Source organism: Xylaria bambusicola (genome assembly GCF_022495145.1).
Source record: "Xylaria bambusicola strain CBS 139988 unplaced genomic scaffold F5B22scaffold_97, whole genome shotgun sequence".
Lineage (NCBI taxonomy): Eukaryota > Fungi > Ascomycota > Sordariomycetes > Xylariales > Xylariaceae > Xylaria > Xylaria bambusicola.
Window position 1 is genome coordinate 23,622 of NW_025953650.1, and position 24,239 is coordinate 47,860.

The following is a 24,239-nucleotide window of genomic DNA, read 5'->3' on the forward strand; positions in this document are numbered from 1 at the left end:
GTGTTTTGTTATCAAGAACCCAGGTCTGAACCCAGTATTGCCCTGGATACCTATGTCAATGTCATCCCAGCATTCTGCCCTGCCCTGTCCTATATAAGTAGGTACTATTATAACGAACAGCGGGTACACTATGTGTTCTTCTAAGTAGTTAGGTAACAATGGGCGTAGTGTAGATAGGAGTGAGAGCTTAAAAGGAGTTCCTAACCTTGACTAGTGTACCGACGGAGATTGACAGTGATACTGGCGTGAGGCCATTTGACATGTAGTTCCACAGTATGCCAAAATCTAGAACTAACATGTGTCCATTACCGGCCCAACGTATCTGGATATCATTGGCTCATGAAGATACAGTATTGTCATGGCCCGATTCACGGCATCATAGACACCATATGCCTGCCTTAGGGAGTGGACTAAGTCGTAGCGACATTACTAACCTCAGGATCGAGTTGCATCATTCACATGCTTTTACCATCCAATCTCGACACCGAGAGTGTGCCATTACCCTCGATCTGCATGGTCCCCAATCCTTACCCAGATACGCCCCCAAAGCCAAGACAGCACCAAGGCGAGTGGCCGAGACATGGGGCGCCAGCTACCTACTTAATATAGCGTAGTATTCGTCCTGAAAATGTAAGCCCTATGTTACCATTTATCTGCATGCTACTCTACTATGATAGGTACGCTCGTGTTCTGTGCTGTCTGCACTATGGCCGTTTCGAGGTCACCTCTCCGCGCTCTGTGCGTCCTCGCTACCAAGACACTGGCGAATGAATGTAACTTGTACCGCCATGACAGTTTCAAAGCTCTCGCCGTCCAGCACATCCATGTGGCCCTTCTTTGGGACGACGTACATCTGCTTTTGTGACTGTATCCGATTATAGATCAGCTCCTTCTGATCCGCCAGCGGGGAGATCTGGTCATCCTCCGGTGTCACCATCAGCACTGGCGTCGGCGCGAGATATCTCAGCAGCTTGAACGGGCTCCAGGCCATGATGTGGTAGTAGGTCTGGATTGTTGTGTTTAGATTGAAGCCTGGGATTTTCCTGGCTTCTGCGACGAGGCCAAGCTCGCTGGCCCCCATGCCTGACGAAAAACCAGCGGGGTTGACCCCCCTGTCGGTTATCATGGGCAGCGAGAAAGCACCGTTGCCACTAAGCTGAGATTCACGGTCCTGCATCGCCTTTGCCATGACGCCACGCCATTTGCTCTCGTCGAGATCCCAGTGAGTCAACGGGCACACGCTGATGACTGCCTTTGCTCGCTTATCAAGCGCAGCAGCCGCTAGGGCCACTGCGCCGCCAAACGAGAAGCCCCAATAAGCAATGCGCTCAGGGTCGACCCGTCCGTCGGTCTTCAGAAACGTCAGGGCGTCGTGGTAGTCTGTTGCTTGCTGGGCAGGGTTGATATCGTTTCGGGGATTGCCGTCGCTGCTGCCAATGGTGCGCGGGTCATAGATTAAGGCTGAGATGCCGTCGCGCTGAAACCGCTGCGCGATCCTGGGTAAGAGTACATCTCTAGTCACATTAAACTGCGACGCCCGTGAGATTCATGATGCCAAATAGCCGCTTAGTGAAAAACTTACGCCTGGCGTGATGATAATTGCAGGACTGTTCGGCCGCCCCGCTAGGTATAGAGTGCCGCGAAGTGTAAGGCCGTCGAGGGTCTGGAAGCTGACCTCCTCATGGCTCGTCATTTTGTCGCTCTCTCAGCTCCTTGGATCTTGGAACATCGCTGCTCCCAACGCACCGTTTTGAAGGGCCTATCCATTCCTTTTAAGGCCATCCCGCAGTCTAGCTCGAGTTCGCCTCGCGGGCGATTAAATTAATAGGGTAGCTCAGGTGGAGATCTATCTCCAAGGTCCTAGACTACACCGCCTGCATTATGCATGCCAGCTGCGCGGAGAGCTACACTACTTTGCACTACCCTTACTAGCATACACATAAGTAGTAGCAGCACAGTACCTTGGTCTTGGCTGTTCTGCATGTGGAAGAACGTCACCCACTGTGACGACGATCTTGTGAGACTGTTCGCAGGGTCCTTGGTGGCCACATGTCTATCTGATTGACAGCCCTGTGAATCTGTGTTACGATAAGATCGCTAATTGCTCGACACGAGGGCAAGGCAAGGAGGACCTTCACCTAAAAGCCTCTTTGCTCAACATTTAATATCGTCAGCATCATGGCTCTCCATGTGAATGGAGACCATACCGGCGCCCTACCAAATGGTAGGGTGAATGGCGACATCAAGACTCTCTTAGCGACAACGCTCTCGTCTAGTCACGATATGGGTTCTAAACCATTTGTCCAGACGCCTATCGCCATCGTTGGCATGGCCTGTCGTCTACCTGGACGCTGCGCAACCCCAGATGATTTCTGGAACTTCATGATGAAGGGGGGAGTCGCTGCTAACACACCACCGCCGAATCGCTTCAACTTGGCTGGCCATTTTGATGCTTCAAGAAAACCTCAGACAATGAAAACGCCTGGCGCCATGTTCATGGAAGACGTAGATCCAGCAGACTTCGATGCCCAGTTCTTCAGCATAAATAACTCAGACGCCATCGCAATGGACCCTCAACAAAGAAATCTAATGGAAGTGACATACGAGTGCCTGGAAAACGCCGGTATGCCGATGGAGAAACTCAGCGGGAAGCGAGTAGGATGTTTGGTGGGTGCCAGCGCTGTTGGTTCGTGCTTCCCGCCAGCTCAATTGGAGACGTGTATATCGCTAATACATGTAAATATAGACTACTATGATATGGACCTTAAAGACGTCGAAGATAGAACAGACTCTCCCACAATAGGGTCCAGTCGCTCCTTATTGGGTAACCGTATAAGCCATTTTCTCAATGTTCATGGACCTAGGTAAGGTGGCCACATAGCTTTATGGAAATGTCGACATCCCCTTCATAGTATTGACGCTCGGTTTAGTATGTCTGTCGATACGGCCTGTTCGAGCGCACTTACAGCCCTCGACATGGCGTGTCTGTACCTTGGAAATAATCAGGCCGACGCCATGTTTGTGGGTGGCGTGAACATGTATCTAAGCCCCGAAAGAAATGAGGATCCGGGCAATATGCGAGCAGCAGCATCACCAACAGGAAGATGCCATGTCTTTGACAGCAAGGCAGATGGTTACGTTGCGGCAGAGGCTATCAACGTCGTCTTCTTGAAACGGCTTCAAGATGCCGTGAGAGACGGAGACCCTATCCGTGCCGTCATCCGCGGCACTTCAACAAACAGTGCTGGTAGAACACCGGGCATTTCGCAGCCTAATCCGAAAGCCCAAGCCGATGCAATTCGCGATGCTTATGCGAACGCAGGTTTCCATGAAGCAGATCTGGTTGATACTGGATATCTCGAGTGCCACGGTACTGGCACTATCGCTGGCGATCCGATCGAGATTGAAGGTCTATCAACAATCTTCGCACCCTCACGGTCAAAAGACCAACCCCTGGCAATAGGGTCAGTCAAGGGAAATGTCGGACATTCAGAAGCGGCGTCTGGCTTGACCAGTGTCATAAAAGTCGTGCTTTCAATAGAAAACGGGAAAATTCCGGGAACGGCGACTTTTCTCGATCCGAATCCCAGAATCAACTTCGAAAGTTCCAAGGTCAAGGCCTTCTACGAGTCTATCAATTGGCCACTCAATACAAAACGCCGGGCTAGCATCAACTCTTTTGGATTTGGTGGTGCAAATGCGCATGCTATTCTCGAGAGTCCGGAATATCTAACAGGGAATTCACTACCTAAATATAAAAGTTCTTACGTTAAAACCGAAACTATTGACGACGACTTCTTTAGTTTTGATGATAGCGCGCCAAATAAGAAACAGTCAAAACCCAAACTGATAGTCCTTTCGGCAAATGATGAAGCAGCTCTTAAATCCTCTATGAGCCGATTGGCGTCTCACTTACTACACCCTGCAGTCAACGTCGAGTTGGATGATTTGGCATATACCCTATCCGAGCGGCGGAGCAGGTTATACCATAGAGCTTACAGCATACAGAAGGACACGCGACTGAGCCCTGCCTCGTTTGTTACGGGCAAAACGTTCAATCGCAACGTGAACATCGGACTAGTATTCACCGGTCAAGGCGCGCAGTGGCCAACAATGGGCAAAGATCTCATACAGACTTTCCCTGCTGCGAGGAGAATGGTAGAGGCTCTTGATGGAGTCCTGATGAGCCTACCCGACCCTCCTAAATGGACCTTAATGTCCAAACTAGTCGACGAGAAAGATGCTGTGGTTCTACGAGACCCTGAGTTCTCACAACCCATTGTCACCGCCCTCCAACTGGCATATCTTGAGGTTCTATCGGATTGGGGAATCAAGCCGGCAGCTGTCGCGGGTCATTCATCAGGAGAGATTGCTGCCTCTGTTGCAGCTGGTTACATCACAGCTGAGGCTGCTATAAAGATCGCGTTTTTCCGCGGCCGGGCTATCAAGGAGTTACGTGCAGGAAAGAAACTCGGAATGCTTGCTGCGGGTATCTCTGCCGACGCTGTTCAAGAATACATTGATAGCAGCGACGATCTCGTCCAGGTTGCGTGTGTCAACAGTCCGCGGAGCGTGACTCTCTCGGGCACTGCATTGGCTTTGGAGCGAGTAATGGAGAGATTACAATCAAAGGATCACTTCGCCAGGATGTTGCAAGTTGATTTTGCTTACCATTCCGATTATATGAGCGATATTGCGATTAGATACGCTGAATTACTGGCGGCTCATGTTCAAATCAAAGCGCCCAGGCATCGCAATGTGAAAATATTCTCCTCGGTAACAGGCGATCTATTAACCGAGCCCGTTGATCTTGCCTACTGGGTACAAAACCTGCAGTCTCAGGTCCGATTCCAACAGGCAGTAGGGGCCATGATCGATGGAAAAGATGGAGTCAACTTCATGATTGAAGTCGGTCCCTCAAATGCTTTGGCTGGTCCAGTCTCGCAGATCTGCGAGAGCGCATCTCACCTTACATTACAGCCACATTACACTTCCGTCTCTAAGAGAGGTTCAGACACACTTATGGCACTATATGGTGTAGCTGGAAACCTCTTTACGGTCGGTGGCACCGTAAATCTCGAGCGAGTCAACGAACTACATAACAGCTCCCCTTCGACGTTGATAGACCTTCCCAATTATGCGTGGAATCGCTCCAAGAAATACTGGCACGAAAGCTTGGCAAGCAAAGACTGGCGATTCCGCCCCTTTGTCAAGCACGATCTCCTGGGCACCAAGATCCCGGGTACTTCGTGGCAATCCCCTGTGTGGAGGAACAAGCTCAAGCTCGCGAACAATACATGGCTAAACGACCACAAGCTAAGCAATAACACCGTCTTCCCTGGTACCGGGTATATCTGCATGGCTATGGAGGCCATGTATCAGACTACTTATATGACAACCTGGAAGGGAGACGCCCCTCAGTCCTATACATACCGACTCCGGGACATCAAGTTCCTGAAAGCGCTTTTCCTAGACGAGTCTGATGATGCTCCCTTAGTTGTACTCACTCTAACACCTCCAGTCGGGTCTAACCCATCGTGGTTCCAGTTCAAGATAACAGCAGAGAAGCTCGGGGTCTGGAACGATCACGCAACAGGGTTTATCCGCATTGACAGCGACTTCACCGTAAAGGGGGCAGAAAAGGCTGCCCTGAAGCCTTTCGATTACCCAATGTCGAACGGCAACTGGTATAAGAAAATGCGTGATTACGGTTTCAACTTCGGCCCATCTTTTCAGAAAATTATAGCAATGGAATCTGCTACTAGCACGCGAAAGGGTCGATCAAGGGTATCGCTACAACCACCTACTTCTACATATACTCAAAGCCCATATGCACTGCATCCTGCTTGCATGGATGGCTGTTTCCAGAGTGTAACGGCTACATGGGATGATAATGACTCCAACAATACCGACACTCTGATTCCTCAGCAGATCGACAGTCTTACTGTCCCCTTTCACTCCGACCATCCTGAAGAAGGCATTTCAGTTGCTCGCTCTGATTTTATTGGAGTCGGACGAAGAGAGGTCATGAGTAACCACGCGTTTTCGTGCGCTGTGTACCATCCAACCGGCGGCGACTTGTTATTAGATATGAAAGGCATTCGATATGCGAAATTGGGAACGTCAGACGTCATTGCTGCGCCGCATAAATTTTGCCAACTCGTATGGGATGCTGATATCACTCTTGTTGACGAGTCTGGACTCCAAGGGCTCATCAACGAGACTTTAACGGGGTCAAACCGCGAAGGCGTTGAACAAGACTTACTTGTTGCGCAGAGACTAATCAATCTGGCCACACACAAAAATCCTCAATTGAACGTTGTCGAGTTTAACCTTGACCTCAATGATGACTCTAGTCTCTGGTTTGATAACGAAAGTTCCGACAGCATAATACGAAGTGCTTTCTCACAATACACTCTTGCGCTGAGCAGCGTCGACGCGCTAGTCAAAGCGCAGCAGAAATACAATACCGGCTCGCAAACTGATTACATCGTCATAGATGCTGATCAGGGGCTGACACCTATCAACACGAAATTTGACCTGGCTATTGTCAAATTGCCTTCCACCCCATCGCCTATGCTCGACCAATTGACACTTCTCCAGGATTGGCTGAAGGATACTGGTATCACGCTATTTTTGGATAATGCGTGCAATTTGAAATCTTCCCAGTTCTCAGACAATTTATCTGGCGTCAAAACATTATGGAGCTCAGGCTCGATAGCTCTCACTCGCAAAGAACTTCCTACCACAAGCTCGCCCTCTCAAGATCTAGTGATCCTGCAATTCAACAGCGAACACCACCACAGTATTAAGGACATGTTTGCAAGTTCGAAGTGGAACGTTTCCATAGCGAGCGACACAGCTTCCATCCCGCCAGGAAGCAAAGTGGTTGTTCTAGACGAACTTCAGAAGTCAGTGATGACCAACCTTGACAAACAGCAATGGGATACCCTGCAATACTTAGTAGAAAAGGAATGCCATATTCTCTGGGTCACTGCAGGCGGACAAGGCTCCGTGACCGACCCAGACAAAGCCCTGATAAACGGATTCTTCAGGACGCTCCGTAACGAAACACCGTTTTTGACATTATTGAATCTCGACGTGGAGAATGCGTCAGGAGAAGGTACCATCAGAGCCATAACGAAATGCGTCGACTTCTTTAGGGATACAGAGAAGAAGAATCACACGGATAATGAGTACACGGAACGTAATGGAGTGTTAAGAATAAATCGTGTACTTCCAGATGTTGTTCTTAACAAATCCCATGAAGAAGATTCCGCTGGCCGACCTCCCGAAATGATTCCATTTCAGAGCACACCAGGCACGATCAAATTAAGGGCAGAGCGTGTAGGAAATCTAGATTCCCTACAATACAGCGAAGTTTCCGTTGAGTCGCCCCCTCTCCCAGGTGATTGGGTAGAGATTGAAATCATGGCATCTGGCGTCAACTTCAAGGACGTTGCCAGCGTCATTGGACTTGTCCCAGAAAACGAACACCTCCTTGGCGGCGAGGGCAGCGGAGTCATCAGACAGGTTGGCTCGAGCATGAAGGATTTCATCAAGGGCCAAAGAGTCGCGTTCTTCAAGAGAGGCTCGTTCGGAAATCGCGTGCAAGCCAGTTCCAAAGTAGTCCATGCTATTCCCGACTCTATGACGTTTGAAGAAGCAGCTACGCTCCCCTGTGCGTTCGCAACTTCGATATATGCCCTAATTCACATGGCGCGGATCAAGAAGGGAGATCGCGTCCTCATCCACTCGGCTACCGGCGGTGTCGGAATATCGGCTATTCAAATCTGCCAGTACTTTGGTGCTGAGGTAAGAGACACCCTGCTCCCATTGTTGTGATGCTTATAAACTAATGTGCTCACAGGTCTACGCAACTTGCGGCACACAAGAAAAGCGCGATTTCTTGACGTCGCAGCACGGAGTTCCAGATGAGAATATCTTTAATTCAAGAAACTCTCAGTTTGCGGAGAAGATACTAGATAAGACGGACGGATACGGCGTTGACATCATTTTGAACTCTTTAGCAGGTGATCTGCTGGATGAATCATGGCGCATCATCGCGACTGGAGGAACAATGGTTGAAATCGGCAAGAAGGATATCCTGGATCGGAATGTGCTATCTATGGAGCCCTTCAATCGTAATGCATCGTTCAAAGCCCTAGATTTATCACATGAGCAGATCACCGACGATATGCTCTCTGGGTACGTACCTCTGCCGGATTATATATAACCTCCTGTGGTTCCGGTACACGCTTTGACGCAACAACCCATGAACTGACATTATCGCAGCCTTCTGAATGAGACATTCGATCTTTTCCAGCAGGGTCACATAAAACCCATATCGCCCACCCGCGTCTTCCCATTCGACCAGATCCCCAGCGCACTCCGTCTCATGCGCAGTGGTAAACACATCGGAAAGCTGATCATCAGCCGAGCCGAAGATCCTGATTTCGAGGTATCAGTCCGTCGGGCCCCGCGCAGCATCAAAGTCCGCGACGACGTCTGCTACTTGATCGTGGGAGGGTTGCGCGGTCTCTGCTCGACGCTGGCGATATCCCTGGCCAAGAACGGCGCTAAGCACTTAGCTGTGTTATCACGCAGCGCCCAAAACGACGAGAGATCGCGGTTGGCGATGGCTAGGGTCCGCGGTCTCGGGTGTGAAGTTAGTATGATACGTGGGGATATCACGAATGTGGATGATGTGAGAGCCGCTTTCAAGGCTACCACCGCGCCTATCGCTGGTATTATCCAAGGAGCCATGGTACTTAATGTGAGTATTCAAGGAGACTTACCCTATCGTCACGCGTTGTGGATGTCAAATTAACAACGAAATCTAGGATCGTCCTTTCAGTTCCATGACGATAAATGAGTACCACGCCACGCTGCAGTCCAAGGTAAGGGGCACATGGAACCTCCACCAAGTCTCCCTCGAGCAGGACCTTTCTCTGGAATTCTTCACCCTCTTATCAAGTGTGTCCGGTTTATACGGCAGTCTCGGCCAAGCCAACTACGCCGCGGCAAACACCTTCCTCGACGCCTTCGCCTCATACCGCCGAGGTCTCGGACTCCCCGCAATTTCCATCAATCTCGGCGTCGTCGCCAACGTCGGCTACCTTGCCGAGCACGACGACCTGATGAACCGCTACGACGAAGCCGTCTGGCAACCCGTCACCGAGAGCGTGCTCCGCGACACGCTAAAGCTATCGCTGCAACAACAAGAGATCCTTCCCGTCAACGCTCAGAGCGCCTCTCACATGATAACCGGTCTCCGCGTCCCGCAACCCAGTGCCTCCCAACTATCCCGCGACGCGCGCTTCGCCGGCCTGTTTTCTTTGGACCATGCCGCAGACAGTCCGGATGCGAGCGCCGAGGGCACGAAGGACCTCGAGTCGATCCGCGCCGTGATCCGCTCCAAGGCAGGCGCCAAGGTCATCCTCGACAAGACGGCCGAGGCCATGAGCAAGTACTTCATGCGCATCCTGCGGGTCACGGACGCGCTGGACTTCGCGCGGCCGCTGTCTGCGTACGGCATTGACTCGCTGGCTGCCGTCGAGGTGCGCAATTTCTTGAAGGTCGAGCTTAGTGTTGAGCTCACGACGCTGGAGATTATCAATGCTACGTCGCTGTTGTTTATCTGCGAGAGGATTATCGAGGAGGTGTCGCGGTTGGCGTAGTGTTGGTTGCTGTTAGATGATGGAGAGGTTGATTTCGTGATGTTTAGGTAGTTTGCGGTGGAATTTTGATGATATTAGAGGGTGCTGTGGGTGAGCGTTATCGTTTGGAAATATTTACGGTTGAGGTTTATAAAGAGAAGAGATTGGATACATTTATAGAAACACGTTTTGTCACAGGGTAAATAGACGAACATCTGATATACACATCCTATCCTCATGCTTCGATCCAGAGTGATAGGATTGAGAGTGAGGGCAGGAACTCAAGGCTTCTACCACAAGTAATGTGCCACCACCCGCATAACTCAGTCATCCAGGTCAGGCCTTTATAAATGAAGACAGACCTGTAGCCTAGCACAAGTACTCATGGCCGAGTGGTAGAGTTCTGCGCCCTCTATGACCACACGATAACCAAAGTTTAGATACGGTCCCAGCTAGACTTTGGACTGTACCTTGACCCAAAGGAGGCAGCCCAACCCTAGGGGACGCCCAGGGGGAGGGAGTGCTACCTTAGGCTGAGGTACTTCCAACAGTCGTCCGAGGTGCATCGGTGCTGGATAACGTCCGCAAAGAAATACCCATCAATGCGAAAGCAGGGCGCGTTGTAGCTTAGGAACTTCGATACCTAAGGCAAGGCGAGTAATGATATTTTTCTCTTTTTTGCCCTTTCACTTTCTTCCTTCTCACATCTCCTATTCCTAGATCTTGGCCATCAATATCTTATGATCTAGAAGGTTGGCTGTTTCTCGCCAGAGGTAAAGTAGCTTGGTTCAAGGTGTACCTGACGATGTTGCCGGGGAGGTCAGGTATGTACCTAGGTCCTCAACATCATACTTTGAACCTCCTGAGTCTATCTACCTAGGTAAGTTTGCATACATTACCAGGCACTGGGGGTTCGATTCCCTTGTTTAGCACAACTTATCTTTTTAATTTTCCCTCTTCTGTCCGAGGTTTTCATGACTACAGTTTCCGAGTATGTCTTCGCTGAGGCTACACTTCACTTATCATCCTCATCGATATCTCATAAATACGTAACGGCAATTGTTCAACTTTGTTTTCAACGTCATTGGTCCGTTACAGGGCTGAGTTAAGTGGTAATAACAGTGAAATGATAAAAATAGGTCTTGTCTTGCAAGGTGCCACAAGCCTCAGTCAAACGTTCACCACTCAATTCATGACGACCGATGAAAACATGCACCTGATTGTCAGTAACTAATGGAAAATATGATCATCACTTGCCTTAAAACCGACCAAAGGTTAATTACCTGGGAAAGTTGGAAATCCAGGCAAGGAAGGTTCAGTCTAGTTGCGTAAGTCATCTGCCTACGCCTCCCATTTCTCCAACGCCTCATTTAAGCTCCGTCATTCATGACTTGAGATGCAGCTTTGTACCTAGTTTCAAACAAGACAATACCGATGTAAGAGAGCACCTAATTATGTCCGTTAGATCAATTTCCAAACCATTCGAGTATACGCGGCACAGTGCGGTGGCTTAGGCATTCTGCACTTCTTATCTTCAAATTAATCATACTCAGAGAAGAGAACACTCAAGGAAACTAGGTGAGCACCACGTAGAGTTACTCATCCCCTTCATCCCCGGCGAGTAATCTCACTCACACTCATTACAATCGCGACAAACAGACATGCCTCAAAATCATTTTCTGAACTCATAACATAAGCCATCACCATCAAGACACTGAGATGAGCTCATCTATTTAATAATGCGACAAGTTGTACATACAGTACTACGCACTATGAGTCTTGTATCTCATCATTGGCAGCCTAAAGAAAAGGATTGCGCAAGCGCGAAGGTTTAAGCTTTCATAGATGATCCATCTTCCCAAGCAGGTATATAGATTCGTGCTCAAATTTTATATTCATGGCTGCTCATGGATGAAATAAGATAATAGATTACGACATATTGATATCTACCTGAGTTAAGTAACGGATCTGCGGGCTAGTCTGCTCAAAAAGGCAGTTGACCGCACCACCCTCATTCCCGCCATCTCTTGGAACGTTGCAATCAAACACGGCAACATCCTGGGCACCGGTGTACGGTGCGAGATGCGCAGCGCGGGGTATGATTGATCAATTGATAAAGATGTCTGATAAATTACCTAGGTACTTGCGCGTTGCAAGGTCCACGGCTTAGTATAAGGTTGGTCTGAGGGCAGATAGGTAGGATAATTACCAGGTCTGTCAATAACTGATAGAGAAGCGGGATGAAGTCCTCTTTCTTTTTCCGCGGCCTCTTCACCGCGCTATCAATCGTGTTCGCATCGGCGCAAGACGACCCAGACACGGGGGAGCACCCGGATTGGCCGCGCTGGTGCGGCAAGGTCTACCAGGCTGGATACCCATCGTTTGAGCCCGGCGGTCACACAGTCGCGCCGCCGACAAACGACTCGACATTTCTGCACGTGCAATTCAAGCCGCGGTACAGTCTGTACCTCTCCACTGAGAGCAAGGCGTCGTTTGTAGTGAACGCCGCGCTATCGCCTTGGCATGGAGAGGAATACGTGAATTCGACGAGCGATGGCAGGAGCAGCGCGGAGCCGTTCACCGAGCTCGTGTTCTCGATCAATCTTGTCGACGACGACACCCCGCTCGTGCAGAATCGGATCGCGATCAACACGACGGGTGCTGAGTTTGAGTTCGAGCTGGCTGGACTCGAGCCTAAACTAACATCTTATGAAGTGGTATTATTTGGTGCCTCGGTGTATGGTGATCACAATTACACCGCTACGAGCGAATTGCTCTATCTCCCTGATAACCCCGAGGGCAGCGCGACGAAGATCGACAATGTGAAAGGCGGGTTACTCTTCAAGAACGCGCAGACGGGGCACGAGTTCGTCCCGTTGCTGCCATATGGGTACTACGGACTATATAACGGGTCAAACGACACGGCAGCCAGCGACGAGTTCGTGCGCGATTACACGAGCGGCGGGACAGGGTTGAATGCCATCGTCTCGCTGGCCGGGTTCGCGGACACGAATCCCGTCTACGACAGCATGGACCAGCAGGGTCTCCATTTCATGTTCGACTTGCGCGGGTCCTACAAGAATCTCACGGAGACAGAGCAGCGCGTGAACACGATCAAGCACCACACCTCGCTTTTCGCGTACTGGACAGCGGACGAGTAAGCCGCGATGCATCTCATAAAACATTCATCCCCTCACATTCTTCATTTTTACATCAAATACTAACAACCCCCCCAGACCCGACGGCTGGCAAGTCCCCTTCGACAAAACCCCCGCAGCCCAATCCCTCATCCACGCCCTCGACCCGTACCACCCAGTAGCCATAACCCTGAACTGCCAAGACTACTACTTCGGCGCGTACGCCTCAGGCGGCGACATCCTAATGGAAGACGTGTACCCGATCGGGATCAACAGCACCTTTTCCAAATGGGGCACGGCATGCAACGCGACGCTCGGGGACTGCGGGTGCGATAACTGCGCGGGCGTCGTGCAAGACGTGTCTTCGCGCCTCGACGACCTCGCGACGTACGAGGCCCGCCTCGGCCGCTGGCCGCTGCCGAAATTCCATAACCCCCAGGTCTTCCACGGCGAGGACTACTGGTTCCGCGACCCCACGGCCGCCGAAGCGAGGGCCATGAACGCGCTTGCGTTTAATCGGGGTGCGACGGGTATTTTTGGATGGACGTGGCCGGGCAGTAGGGCGCTTTTCGAGGTCCATTCGCGGATGGCGGGCGTGGTTACTCGTGCGCCGGTGGTGGATTTCTTGCTTGGTGGGAAGCCTGGGCCGTTGGCTGTCGAGGGGTTTGAGATTGTGGACGCGGCGTGTTGGATTCGGGGCGATAGGATGATGGTGTCTGTGGTACATGGGGGGTACGATGATATTCAGGATTCCGTGTCTGTGCCGCTCCCTGTTTCTGCGACGGGCGTCGAGTCGGTGGTGTTCGGGGGACTCGCGTGGCAGCTGTTAGGTGGTCAGCTCGTCATCGATGAACTGCCTGCGATGTCGACGAGTTTCATCATCTTGAATATTGAAGTCGCGACGTAGTGTTTTACAACTAGTCTTTAAAATCAGAATTAATTTTGTGTATATTCAGTGTGAAGATGATTTGATATGTACATGGAGCGCATGAGATAACATACGTATTGAAATGCTAGATGGGGAACTAAATGTGAATTTTGCAATTGCGATAACCCAATACCGTGAAGTGTTATATTACATTGTGCTGCACCGTCCTTCCTCGCCACTCCTCTCAAATCAGTCAGAGGCCTCATACAACCCGAGCGAGTTCAACAGGCTCTCATACGAAGCATTGTCAACATAGGCTCCTTGGAACCATCTTTCGCCCGACGTCGTATCAAATGCTTCGCGGCCGTGCAGTGGCCGGTGATTATCGAAAATAGCGCAATCTCCAGGGGCCATTTTGTATTTGTACACATTATTGCCAGCCTCCATTGTGGTTTTCAGCTGCCTGGCTGCCTCATGCCATTGCAACCATTGCTGTCTCCCTGGCTCCGTCAATGCGTCCGGCTGGACGGGTTTCTGGAAATGAGGCGACCACCACAGCTTTCGCCCCGAGAGTACGGGGCGCGAATACTGTTCTAGATGGCGGCCCTTGTCGTAGTGGTAGGTTACCAGACGTTCGCGGAGAACCTTGGCCATCTGCGGGTTTCGCTCGCGGAACTCTTGCTCGACATGATACCCGTCACAAAAGAGGGACTCTCCTCCGCTACATGAGTTCTTGAGACAATGGAGGATTTGGATGCGCGGACAGTTCTGTAAGTACAGGAGATCTTGATGCGGGCCCAGATATCCGTTGGTGTATGCGATATTCTCGGCATTTGGTTTGGACCTGACACTCCAAGTTGGCCCCCAGAGTGTATCCTGAAGACCACCTATGCGAGCAGCTATGGCTTTCACAGTATCTTCGTTCGTGGGTACATCGCGCAGGAATATGAGTCCATATAAAATCAGAGCGATCATAGCCTGGCGATGCTCGTCGCTATCTTCCATGAACGCCTTGAAGCTGATAGACGGCGATAGCTTTTCCATGCTCCTCCTATCCCACGGTATCGGGCTTACTTTTTGCGCCGGAGGTTGAACGTGGTTGAGCCACAGACTAGCCGGATACACCGAGACATGAGTGCCGTGAGTCAAGAAGTCATCTTTCCAATGCACCAGCAAGTTGCCAGCCTTGGTGACATCGACCTTGCTTATTTCAGGGTTAATAGAGACATCAGTGGAGGCAAAGTGCTTCTGCCCAGACGAAGGATCAACACATCGACTGCACGTGCATGCGTCGCGAAGCCAGGCACGATCTGTTACAAGTAGCTCAGATGGTTGATCTTTCACAAAATGGATTGGGCTGGTTGGGTCCGTAATGTCGGTGTTCCAACCGTAATGGTGGCCATAAGGCTTTATCCAGTTCTTTGTAGACAGGTGTTTTCTTATGACCAGACCTGCTGCCGATATAATCTCTTTTCGATTTGCGCCTGAGACCACGGAAGGCCGCAAAGGCTGCCGACTTAATTGTGAAAGTTGACGATGAGAGAAGGACAGGCGTTGGCTTTGAACACCGGATCGTAACGATGCATATATATTGCGTGATGCGAACCGCATCGAGCTACTCCGCGTGCAGGTAGCCGCTGAGGCCATTTTATAGTCGTCCCAAAAGCGAATATACAGTTAAGCAAGAGAAACAGTGAACCAACAACACCCGAGAATAGATGGTATTCAAACACCAGGATATAAATATACGAATGGAACAGACCGATAGGGAGAATAATCACGCATCTAACAGCAATATATACATACATATACATACACTACTCTGTACCTAATACACACTACCTATAACACACACTACACTCCACGATCCCCCCAAAAAAACGTATGACCTTACCCTGACCCCCTAGAGGAGCAGCTGTCACGCTGCCCGTGAGCTTCACGGACGTATGGAACTAATAGCTCACAGATACCCGGGGTAAAATGCAAAGAATGCAAAGAATCGGTCGGCTAAGTATTACCCCAGCCGACAGAAAGCTGGGGTTGGGACTTGGCGGCAGCGCTTGGCAGCGTTCCCAGGGCACAGACTCGCACAGACTGGCGAGACAGCGCACTAAGCTTCAGTGAGTTCTAGGCCCCTCAGAGCCCCTGTCCGCCTTATCGTTATCGATGCTACAGTGGGGCGATAGCGGGCGCATGCGATTGTAACCCAACTTTTTTCTAGTTGCTGCGTGCTGCTCGATTGTCGATGATACGGACCGAATACCCTGGCTGAGAACCAAAAGATTCATAACCCCCGAACCAGAGTTGTCCCACCCAAGATCCAGACAGCTTTCATCACCACAAGAAGACAATATGGCGGGCGCATTTACCAAGAAAAGGAGCCATGCTGATTCTGCAGCTGTCGGAAAACTGCAGAGACCAAAGAAGAAGCAAAAGAAAGTCCCCCAATACCATAGCGACTCGGAAGAAGACCTCGACAATGCTCTCGTCGACGACATAGCCTCGCTGTCAGGCTCCGATATTGACTCCGAATCAGACGCCGACATACCTGCCCCAAAAGCTGCGAGGATAAATAAGTCAAAACCCCCCAAGAAGAGCCTAGTCGAAGACGACTCCGACAGCCAAGATGGCGCCCACAGCGACGACAACGAGGGCGGAAACGACAGTGAGGATATAGAGGAAGAGGATGACTTTACAAACTCCGACGGAGAAACATCGAATATTGGCTCAAAATGGACAAAATCGAAACGCAATGACCCGAATGCCTTCGCTACTTCACTACAAAAGATTCTTTCTACTGTGAGTCGAGGTCTAGGAATCCACGAAACAACCCCTACTGACACACCCCGCGCATAGAAACTGTCCAATGCGAAAAAGTCCGACGCCATTCTGTCTCGTAGTGTAGACGCGCAGAAGGCCAGCCGAGAGATAGTCGACAAAGCATTAGAGACCAAAGCACGGAAACTTCTGTACGTGATAGACACTTTCGATATTATACTCCTTTTTACATCTCACTAGTTCCAAGTACTGACCCTCGCATAGTCGTGACCAGAAGCTTTTAGCGCAGGAAAAGGGCAGAGTTAAGGATGTTATGACCGGCGACAACAGCCAGGAGACGTCCACCGGAGAGATCATGCAGACTGAGCGACGATTACGGAAAACGGCTCATCGCGGTGTGATCATGCTATTCAGAGCTGTACGTGAAGCGCAAGAGAGGGCCAACGAGGCGGAGAGGGATGCCAAGAAAGAAGGCATCATCGGAAGTCAAGCGCGACAGGAGAAAGTGAACGAGATGAGCCGGCAAGGCTTCTTGGACCTGATCGCCGGCGCAGGTGGGAAACTCAGTAAAAACGGGATAGAGGAAGCATGAGGCGACATACGGCGTGAACCATAAATCATATATAATGACATTATCACGGCCCAGGTCTCACAGAGTTGAGTCTATCTTGGCCAACCTCCGGCATTGACCAGGGTTCTTCTGTTATACACGCTTTGTACAGTTTCCAATCCATCTGTCGATTCCAGACAAATATTTGACGCCTTGGAACCTAACCTGGGGGGGGGATATAAACCACGGTTTCCTGGAAGAAAAAAGACCAACATGATTTCTATGCGCTGAAATTTTTTGTATCATTTCGTCATTATTTAAAGTCGCTGGCCTGCAGGTTCCTCGTCATCGAAGGCAACTTAACCCTCAAACCGTCCAGCTCCTTAGTCATAATCACCTGGCAGCCTAGGCGACTCGTCTCGGTGAGGCCAAAGGCAAGGTCGAGCATATCGTTTTCGTCATCTCCGGGCTCGGACATCTTGTCATAATAGTCTTCGTCGAGGACGATAACGTGGCAAGTCGAGCAGGCGCACGAGCCGCCACATGCGCCCTCCATTTCCAAGTCATTCGCCTGCGCGATGTCCAGCAAGTTGTCGCCCGCCGAAACAGCAATCTTGTGTTCTTTCTCTTCCTTGTCGATGAAGGTGACGTATAATCTAGAAGCAATTCGTCAGCACAATGTGTAGACAAACCACAACGCCGAAGAAGATAAAATCCTACTCCTCGCCAGGTTTGGGTGGTGTTATGTGTCCGTGTCGCTGTATCTGGGATGTGCTGAAAGGTCGGAGGGGCGAGCTTGAGAAGGCGGCGCAGCTGCGAGGCGAGCTTATTATGTTGCGACGGGTTGGTTTTGCGGAAAAGCTGCGAGGCGACGAAGTTAATGTAGGATTGGCCCGCAAGCTGCGAAAACTCCTTGCTAGGATCCTGGAAGTCGACATATTGTAGCTCTACTTGTAGGGATGCCGCAGCACCACAACAAGACTCGAGTGACAGCAAACGGAGGGCGGAAGAAATTATAGACGGGGAAACTAAAAGAAGAGCCCGATATATCGGAGTGTTGCAACCCGGCTCGAGAGGTTATGAGGGAGGGATTATAGGTACACGGCGCAAATGCAAATTATATGTAAAATAATTGGCGCCAACAGTCCAGTCTGCCTGTTAGAGTTGGCTTGTCAGATGCATATGTAGGTATAATACATGGAGTGTGTGAAGAGGGCCAACAACCTCGAATCGTCAACCAGTCCGAATCGGATGCGATAGGAAAATATCTAGTTCTAGCTCGGATAGGCTCGGCCATTTGCTATGCCAGGCCGATGATTGGTGAGCTTAACCCCGAGAGACGGGTTGCTGTACTGTCGCACTGCCACTGTAATACCCCTCTAAGTAAAGCCTCTAAAGCCTCTGAAGCCTCTTGATGTCCTGTAAGTTAGCGGCGACGCCACGGCGCCAGCGGCCCACGGCGGTAACGAGAAAACAGACGGCGCGGGGCGGGACATTTTCTTATCAGCCCCCCTCTATCGCCCATTATCAGTCTCTATCGCAGCGCTTGAAGTGACATGGGTTTGATTTTATTTCTCGTCATGCAAGGTCCCAAACCCCCCATTGCGAATCAATCGGGCTCCTCACCGCCACCGTCGAATTCATCCCACCATTCTTCGCTTCCCGATTGCAGCCGCCTCGCTGAAGAGAATGCATGGTAGATAGGCTGTGATTGAAAGAAAATATGGCTTCAAGCGGAGATGGCGTGAATCCTCTCCGACCGTACTACATTCCCCCAAGGATCGGGGAGCAGACCGGCTCCCTTCCCCGGGCCAATCCTTTCTCCAATTCCACGACAGCTTCGTCTGCCGCAAATGCGACGACATCATCGGCCAAGTACGCCTCCAAGGCACGCGACATATTCCCCGACATCGACTACAAAGATCATCTCGACGACCTATCACCGTCTACCATCGAATCAATAAAGCAATTCATCGACGAGCTATTATGGAAGTACACATCGGTATTCATGGCCCAGCCTTTCGAGGTAGCCAAGACAATACTTCAAGTGCGAATCCAAGATGATTTGGGTGGACTAAATGCGTCGCCGGCCGAAGTCGTAAGACCGAGCATTGCCAGCCCGAGGAGCTCTATATATGGCGAGGTATGATGATATGCGACGACACTCTGGTGTAGAAACGAGATAGACACACACAGCTACTAAACTATTACTCTAGTTTCCCGACTCAGATTCAGATCCCGATGAACCTGCATACTTTACCTCCAGCGCTCCATACACACCCACCCCTTCCTCTCGTCGCCGCCGGAGAGGATCAACACCGCCGCCGGAATCGCCGCAACTTAATGCCAAGGCCTCTGTTCCCTCTTACCAAATAGCATTGCGTCGACCGGATTCAATCCTAGACGTTATATCACAGCTTTGGTCCAAGGAATCAGCTTGGGGAGTGTGGAAAGGAACCAACGCAACCTTTCTATACTCTATACTTCAGTCTCTACTAGAAAACTGGGGGCGGAGTCTGCTCAGTGCGTTACTGAATGTACCTGATTTGGGAGTCAAGGACGACGTCGATAGACTAGTGGACATCGCCTCCCCTTATCCGTGGGCCTCGTTATGTGTTGCGGCAGCGGCCGCTGTCACTACTGGCCTTATCCTTGCTCCCCTCGACCTTATCCGAACACGTTTAATAGTGACTTCCACATCACGAGCACCCAGACGAACACTGGCATCTCTACGGTCTCTACCCTCATGGGCCTGCCATCCGATGCTCATCGCACCCACAATCTTGCACTCTCTCGTACACCCATTCATAACACTTTCAACGCCCCTTGTTCTCCGCTCACAATTCCTTGTCGACCGTGATCTATCTCCCATCACATTCTCCATTGCCAAATTCTGCACCTCATGTGCATCTTTATTCGTCAAGCTTCCACTCGAAACCGTGCTGCGTCGAGGACAAATGGCTGTATTAGCAGAGCCCTCATACCTAGAAGCCCTTGACAAGACAAGCAAGATGGAGACAATTGTACCACCGGGTCCCTATGATGGCGTTGTCGGGACCATGTATACGATTATGTCAGAGGAAGGTTCCAGGTCTATCGCTGTGCCGGCTAAGAACACACAGCGCAAGAAGAACAGGGCTAATAATAATAAGCCCGTCGATGTAATCTACAAAAAGGGGCAAGGTCTAAATGGTCTATGGCGTGGGTGGAAAGTGAGTTGGTGGGGACTAGTCGGTCTATGGACTGCCAGTATAACTGGCGGTGGAGGCGAAGGCGAGTTTTAAAGCACATCCAAGCCAGGATTACCACGTTCTTGCGATCAGTGTGTACTTCGAAAAGGGCATTGGCCTGGGGCGGTTATACCCAAGACATTCTTTGTTGGGGGGTTCGATTGAATTTTGTGATTACGAAAGCGCTTATGAGCTATGGCATGATATCCCTTATCACTTATTGTACGAATTACTCACTCAATACAAAACTTTCAATGCATACATATAGATGTAGTAGTGTACTTGCCATTATCCTTGCCTTGACCTCTGTTATGATCCTCTATTATGATCCTCTGCCATTGAAGATCATGATCGACCAAGATCGATGTCTTATGATCGACCAAGATCGATGTCTTATGATCGACCAAGATCGATGTCTTATGATCGACCGACGATTACTGCCGCTTACCTACAGTTACATCCCGTACGTTGACTCTGGTTGACCAAGCATGTACACTACGACACTCCAAGCCACGCCTTGTTATCAATTAACCTGAAGCTGGCCTCCTAGGTATGCCATGACCAGTCTAGGATTACCTCGCTTAGCATTGCTGACATTTCTTGGATTTCGCGATTCTCGCCGGGGTGGTGGTTCCCACTTATGTTCAGATGAAACAGGTGGATTCGCGCGCTCTTGAAATATCGAACGGGGGCCCCTCCCCCATCCATGGACTCACTCTGAGACGGTGTATTCCGCGAGTTGACTCGTCATCGGCATGCGCCTACCTACTCGATGCTGCTGCTGGTGAGTTCAAGCGTGGCATGTTTTGCGTAAACAAGATAGCGTCGTGATAAGTAGGGAATGGTCGCATGGCATTTTTCAACGGCTTCGCTATAGTACGATCACTAGATACCTACTTGAATTTGGTGAACGGAAGGACATTTACACGTATAATGAATGGTAATAGAAGCGAGAAGAAGGAAGATGCGGTCGTCTACTTACTTATGTAATGTCGCTAACCTTACTTAGTCAACCCATCGGCTAGTGTACCTGACTTCGTCGTTATAAGCGCCAGTGAAGATATCCCACGAATAACAACAGGTCTGACGATGTTCCCCTATGGCCCCGAAACAACGGGACCCGACCCCCTTACATGGCCCCACTACGCCGAGCCCAGGGACCGGGGTCCTCAAACGGTCGGCGATTGTTGCGGCTCTTGGGGGGCTTTTGGTAGCGGAAACGAATCCGAAGACTTTGACTTCTCACTTGTCACGACCCCTATAATCTCGTTTGATCCGCTTGCAGCCTGGGGACTATGAGCGGTGTACCATGTTGTTAACTACGGGGTCTGGAATGTCGACCCGAATTCCCGGTTCTGCCTTTGCCTAGTTCCTGTTGTTAGTGCTGTCATCCCAACAACGTCGTGAACGCCATGCCATGCCCCTGCTTCAACCCATTCTCTGTCGCGGCCTATACTCTCTTTAGCATGCTTCTCCTCACTGCCACACCCTCTGATTGACGGATTATGTATGTAGATAACGTCATGGAGCGCCTAGATCAGACTGCTTAAGCACTTCACCTCGAATAGAGGAATTATCTCCGAGCCGGGAGTGACGTCGTGAGACGGCCATTCCACTCACACCCCTGATACGTATCGAACTTATTCACACTGCTAGTTTGTAGCAGGCCTCGATGGAGTGGTCCACATCCTCACCAATCGTCCCCATCTACTGTCCATCTGATGAAGCTATGAACGACCCTGGCTTGGGTACCTTACTTAGATGGCCATGAGTGGACCTCTCAATGTCTGCGGGGGTCGGTTCCCAAGACTACCTACGCAAGTGCGAGCCGTGAGTCCATGAACTGATATCTAGTGATACTACTCTACGCAGAAGGGGGCACAGATATATAATAACGAGGTACACCTCCTTCAACGCCTCTCTTTCCTTCCTTCCTTTCTTCTTCACCACCGCCAACCATTGGTTTCTCGAAGTCGACCTTCTTTTTTTTTCTTCCTCGCTCACATTTCCATTCGTTCGCCTATCTCTCATTAGTGCCATTCTTTCATACTCCTGGTGAGAACTATTCTAGGATTCTCGACTGATTCCGCCAACAACACAACCGTTTAACCATTATATCACTTGTCACTGTTTCCACAGCTGTCGAATTTTGCCTTTTCATCCCAACTTTGTGTGTTCAAGAGAGAAAAGACCAGAACTCCCTTCGAGAAATAAACCAACCGACAAGATGCACAGCTTCCGCTACTCCATGCTCATCGCCTCTTTGGCCGGCGCCGCGAGCGTCGCGGCCCACGGCCACATCACCAACATCGTCATCAACGGCGTCTCGTACCAGACGTACGACCCCACCAGCTTCCCGTACATGCAGAACCCGCCCACGGTCGTAGGCTGGACCGCCAACCAGCCCGACAATGGCTTCGTCGAGCCCAGCGCGTACGGCAACGGCGACATCATCTGCCACAAGGCCGGGACCCCGGCCGGCGGCTTCGCCACGGTCGCCGCGGGCGACAGCATCTCCATCCAATGGGACACGTGGCCGGAGTCGCACAAGGGGCCGATGATGGACTACCTCGCCGCGTGCAACGGGGACTGCTCGGCCGTGGACAAGGAGAGCCTCGAGTTCTTCAAGATCGACGAGGCGGGGATCCTCGACTCGAGCTCCGCGCCCGGCCGCTGGGCCTCGGACGTGCTGATCGAGAACAACAACTCGTGGCTCGTGCAGATCCCCGCGAACCTCAAGGCGGGGCAGTACGTGCTGCGCCACGAGACCATCGCGCTGCACTCCGCGGGCCAGGCGAACGGCGCGCAGAACTACCCGCAGTGCGTCAACATCGAGGTCACGGGCTCCGGGACCCTGGTGCCCGCCGGCGTCAAGGGGACCGAGCTGTATGCGTCTGCGGACGCCGGTATCACGGTGAATATCTACACCAGCGGCCTGGACTACAAGATCCCTGGCCCGCCGCTGATCGAGGGCGTGCCGGCCACGGTCGAGCAAGTCCGTTCCGCGATCACGGCCTCGGCGAGCGCTACCGTCGGTTCTGGCAATGGCGGTGGTGCTGTTCCTACTACTGCCCTATCGTCCGCTACGACCCTTGTGACGTCTACTCGCGCCGCCACGACGACATCCCCTGCCGAAACGACTGTCGCTAGCACCACGGCGGCGCAGACGGCGACGACTACGGTATCTGGCGGCGTTGCGGCGCAGACGCTGTACGGACAGTGCGGTGGGATGAATTGGGATGGTCCGACGGCTTGTGCCGAGGGCACTTGCACGGAGTATAACCCGTATTACGCGCAGTGCGTCAACGCTTAAGCTGTTTTCTGCTTTCTGCTGCGAAAAGCGAAGAGCTGTTGTGATCCTTCCTTCTAAGTTGTACGCTTTTCTATTTAGCTATGAGTGAGGAGTTGTGTGTAGGAAGAAAGTGGTGAGCGTAGATGTGTATGCGCATGTGCGGCAAGAAAAGGAATAAGGAGTGGGGAAGGGAAGGGGGGGGGAAGAGGATGTAGGTGTGGTTACTTTGAACATATTGTTTTATCATTGTATGATATTTTTTGCATATACTTAGCGCCGGCTTGGATGGTTGGCTGGTCGAATACAAATTCCTTGTATCAGAAGATTTTTTTTTTAACAAGATACCATTTTTCTCGCTTGAATTGCTATCTGTGTCTTTTCTGTAGATTTATGAGAGAGATGTATACGAGGAATATGTTGTTGTGGGTTTGTTTATGGATTTGATATGTCTTTATTCTCAAGTTTGATCGTCCTTTACCAAGGATAGTGAATGGTCGTGTAGCTTACTTACTGAGCCGTCGAGTTCAGATGAAAAAACTCCCGTGATCTACACTGCATGATTGATCGTCGAAACACCCCACGTACGGGATCGCGCATATTGCCGTGTGTTTCTGGGTCTCTAGGATCAATGTTCTAAGAACATCAGTTTTAAATATGGCTAGGGAGAAGTGTAGCGTACGTAGAGTTAATTTCACATTATTCTCTCGTCATCCTCAAGTCTTGCA

At 50.8% G+C, this 24,239-nt stretch overlaps 8 protein-coding genes across 8 annotated transcripts; 5 read left to right on the forward strand and 3 right to left on the reverse strand.

The window, feature by feature from the left end:
- Positions 1–667: 667 nt before the first annotated feature.
- On the reverse strand, positions 668–1,789 carry F5B22DRAFT_579953 (Alpha/Beta hydrolase protein). Its single transcript, XM_047973250.1, has 2 exons — positions 1,583–1,789; positions 668–1,528 (listed from the first exon to the last, which is right to left on the reverse strand). The coding sequence occupies exons 1-2, from the start codon at positions 1,691–1,693 to the stop codon at positions 722–724; spliced, it is 918 nt and encodes a 305-aa protein (XP_047824842.1). The 5' UTR covers positions 1,694–1,789; the 3' UTR covers positions 668–721.
- Positions 1,535–9,766, forward strand: F5B22DRAFT_579839 (reducing type I polyketide synthase). The gene is made up of 6 exons (XM_047973249.1): positions 1,535–2,686; positions 2,747–2,864; positions 2,931–7,815; positions 7,871–8,208; positions 8,296–8,776; positions 8,844–9,766. Exons 1-6 carry the CDS (start codon positions 2,179–2,181, stop codon positions 9,678–9,680), a joined length of 7,167 nt encoding a protein of 2,388 aa, XP_047824843.1. The 5' UTR covers positions 1,535–2,178; the 3' UTR covers positions 9,681–9,766.
- A 1,765-nt stretch (positions 9,767–11,531) lies between these two features.
- Positions 11,532–13,718, forward strand: F5B22DRAFT_631175 (uncharacterized protein). Its single transcript, XM_047976600.1, has 2 exons — positions 11,532–12,816; positions 12,896–13,718. Exons 1-2 carry the CDS (start codon positions 11,900–11,902, stop codon positions 13,701–13,703), a joined length of 1,725 nt encoding a protein of 574 aa, XP_047824844.1. The 5' UTR covers positions 11,532–11,899; the 3' UTR covers positions 13,704–13,718.
- A 195-nt stretch (positions 13,719–13,913) lies between these two features.
- On the reverse strand, positions 13,914–15,275 carry F5B22DRAFT_640513 (Clavaminate synthase-like protein; the record flags this gene model as incomplete). The annotated part of the gene is made up of 1 exon (XM_047977861.1): positions 13,914–15,275. One exon carries the CDS (start codon positions 15,273–15,275, stop codon positions 13,914–13,916), a length of 1,362 nt encoding a protein of 453 aa, XP_047824845.1.
- A 389-nt stretch (positions 15,276–15,664) lies between these two features.
- On the forward strand, positions 15,665–17,352 carry F5B22DRAFT_580223 (Rrp15p-domain-containing protein). Its single transcript, XM_047973255.1, has 3 exons — positions 15,665–16,463; positions 16,521–16,633; positions 16,707–17,352. Exons 1-3 carry the CDS (start codon positions 16,017–16,019, stop codon positions 17,032–17,034), a joined length of 888 nt encoding a protein of 295 aa, XP_047824846.1. The 5' UTR covers positions 15,665–16,016; the 3' UTR covers positions 17,035–17,352.
- F5B22DRAFT_580436 (adrenodoxin-like protein, mitochondrial precursor) lies at positions 16,929–18,019 on the reverse strand. The gene is made up of 2 exons (XM_047973257.1): positions 17,713–18,019; positions 16,929–17,648 (listed from the first exon to the last, which is right to left on the reverse strand). Exons 1-2 carry the CDS (start codon positions 17,928–17,930, stop codon positions 17,306–17,308), a joined length of 561 nt encoding a protein of 186 aa, XP_047824847.1. The 5' UTR covers positions 17,931–18,019; the 3' UTR covers positions 16,929–17,305.
- Positions 18,020–18,481: 462 nt separating this feature from the next.
- F5B22DRAFT_631182 (mitochondrial carrier domain-containing protein) lies at positions 18,482–20,496 on the forward strand. Its single transcript, XM_047976601.1, has 2 exons — positions 18,482–19,135; positions 19,209–20,496. Exons 1-2 carry the CDS (start codon positions 18,716–18,718, stop codon positions 20,274–20,276), a joined length of 1,488 nt encoding a protein of 495 aa, XP_047824848.1. The 5' UTR covers positions 18,482–18,715; the 3' UTR covers positions 20,277–20,496.
- A 1,860-nt stretch (positions 20,497–22,356) lies between these two features.
- F5B22DRAFT_580620 (carbohydrate-binding module family 1 protein) lies at positions 22,357–24,115 on the forward strand. The gene is made up of 2 exons (XM_047973258.1): positions 22,357–23,595; positions 24,043–24,115. The coding sequence occupies exon 1, from the start codon at positions 22,450–22,452 to the stop codon at positions 23,533–23,535; it is 1,086 nt and encodes a 361-aa protein (XP_047824849.1). The 5' UTR covers positions 22,357–22,449; the 3' UTR covers positions 23,536–23,595; positions 24,043–24,115.
- Positions 24,116–24,239: the final 124 nt, after the last annotated feature.

What these genes read in the sequence shown, in the direction of transcription:
- F5B22DRAFT_579953 (XM_047973250.1), bottom strand. Translation starts at nt 1,693, where the DNA reads ATGACGAGCCATGAGGAGGTCAGCTTCCAGACCCTCGACGGCCTTACA. An exon ending in CAATTATCATCACGCCAGGC is followed by an intron (nt 1,529 to 1,582) that starts GTAAGTTTTTCA and finishes CGGGCGTCGCAG; the next exon opens with TTTAATGTGACTAGAGATGT.
- F5B22DRAFT_579839 (XM_047973249.1), top strand. Translation starts at nt 2,179, where the DNA reads ATGGCTCTCCATGTGAATGGAGACCATACCGGCGCCCTACCAAATGGT. An exon ending in CTCAATGTTCATGGACCTAG is followed by an intron (nt 2,865 to 2,930) that starts GTAAGGTGGCCA and finishes CGCTCGGTTTAG; the next exon opens with TATGTCTGTCGATACGGCCT. An exon ending in ACCGACGATATGCTCTCTGG is followed by an intron (nt 8,209 to 8,295) that starts GTACGTACCTCT and finishes ACATTATCGCAG; the next exon opens with CCTTCTGAATGAGACATTCG.
- F5B22DRAFT_631175 (XM_047976600.1), top strand. Translation starts at nt 11,900, where the DNA reads ATGAAGTCCTCTTTCTTTTTCCGCGGCCTCTTCACCGCGCTATCAATC. An exon ending in GCGTACTGGACAGCGGACGA is followed by an intron (nt 12,817 to 12,895) that starts GTAAGCCGCGAT and finishes CAACCCCCCCAG; the next exon opens with ACCCGACGGCTGGCAAGTCC.
- F5B22DRAFT_580223 (XM_047973255.1), top strand. Translation starts at nt 16,017, where the DNA reads ATGGCGGGCGCATTTACCAAGAAAAGGAGCCATGCTGATTCTGCAGCT. An exon ending in TACAAAAGATTCTTTCTACT is followed by an intron (nt 16,464 to 16,520) that starts GTGAGTCGAGGT and finishes CCCCGCGCATAG; the next exon opens with AAACTGTCCAATGCGAAAAA. An exon ending in ACCAAAGCACGGAAACTTCT is followed by an intron (nt 16,634 to 16,706) that starts GTACGTGATAGA and finishes ACCCTCGCATAG; the next exon opens with TCGTGACCAGAAGCTTTTAG.
- F5B22DRAFT_580436 (XM_047973257.1), bottom strand. Translation starts at nt 17,930, where the DNA reads ATGTCGACTTCCAGGATCCTAGCAAGGAGTTTTCGCAGCTTGCGGGCC. An exon ending in CCACCCAAACCTGGCGAGGA is followed by an intron (nt 17,649 to 17,712) that starts GTAGGATTTTAT and finishes AATTGCTTCTAG; the next exon opens with ATTATACGTCACCTTCATCG.
- F5B22DRAFT_631182 (XM_047976601.1), top strand. Translation starts at nt 18,716, where the DNA reads ATGGCTTCAAGCGGAGATGGCGTGAATCCTCTCCGACCGTACTACATT. An exon ending in GGAGCTCTATATATGGCGAG is followed by an intron (nt 19,136 to 19,208) that starts GTATGATGATAT and finishes CTATTACTCTAG; the next exon opens with TTTCCCGACTCAGATTCAGA.
- F5B22DRAFT_580620 (XM_047973258.1), top strand. Translation starts at nt 22,450, where the DNA reads ATGCACAGCTTCCGCTACTCCATGCTCATCGCCTCTTTGGCCGGCGCC.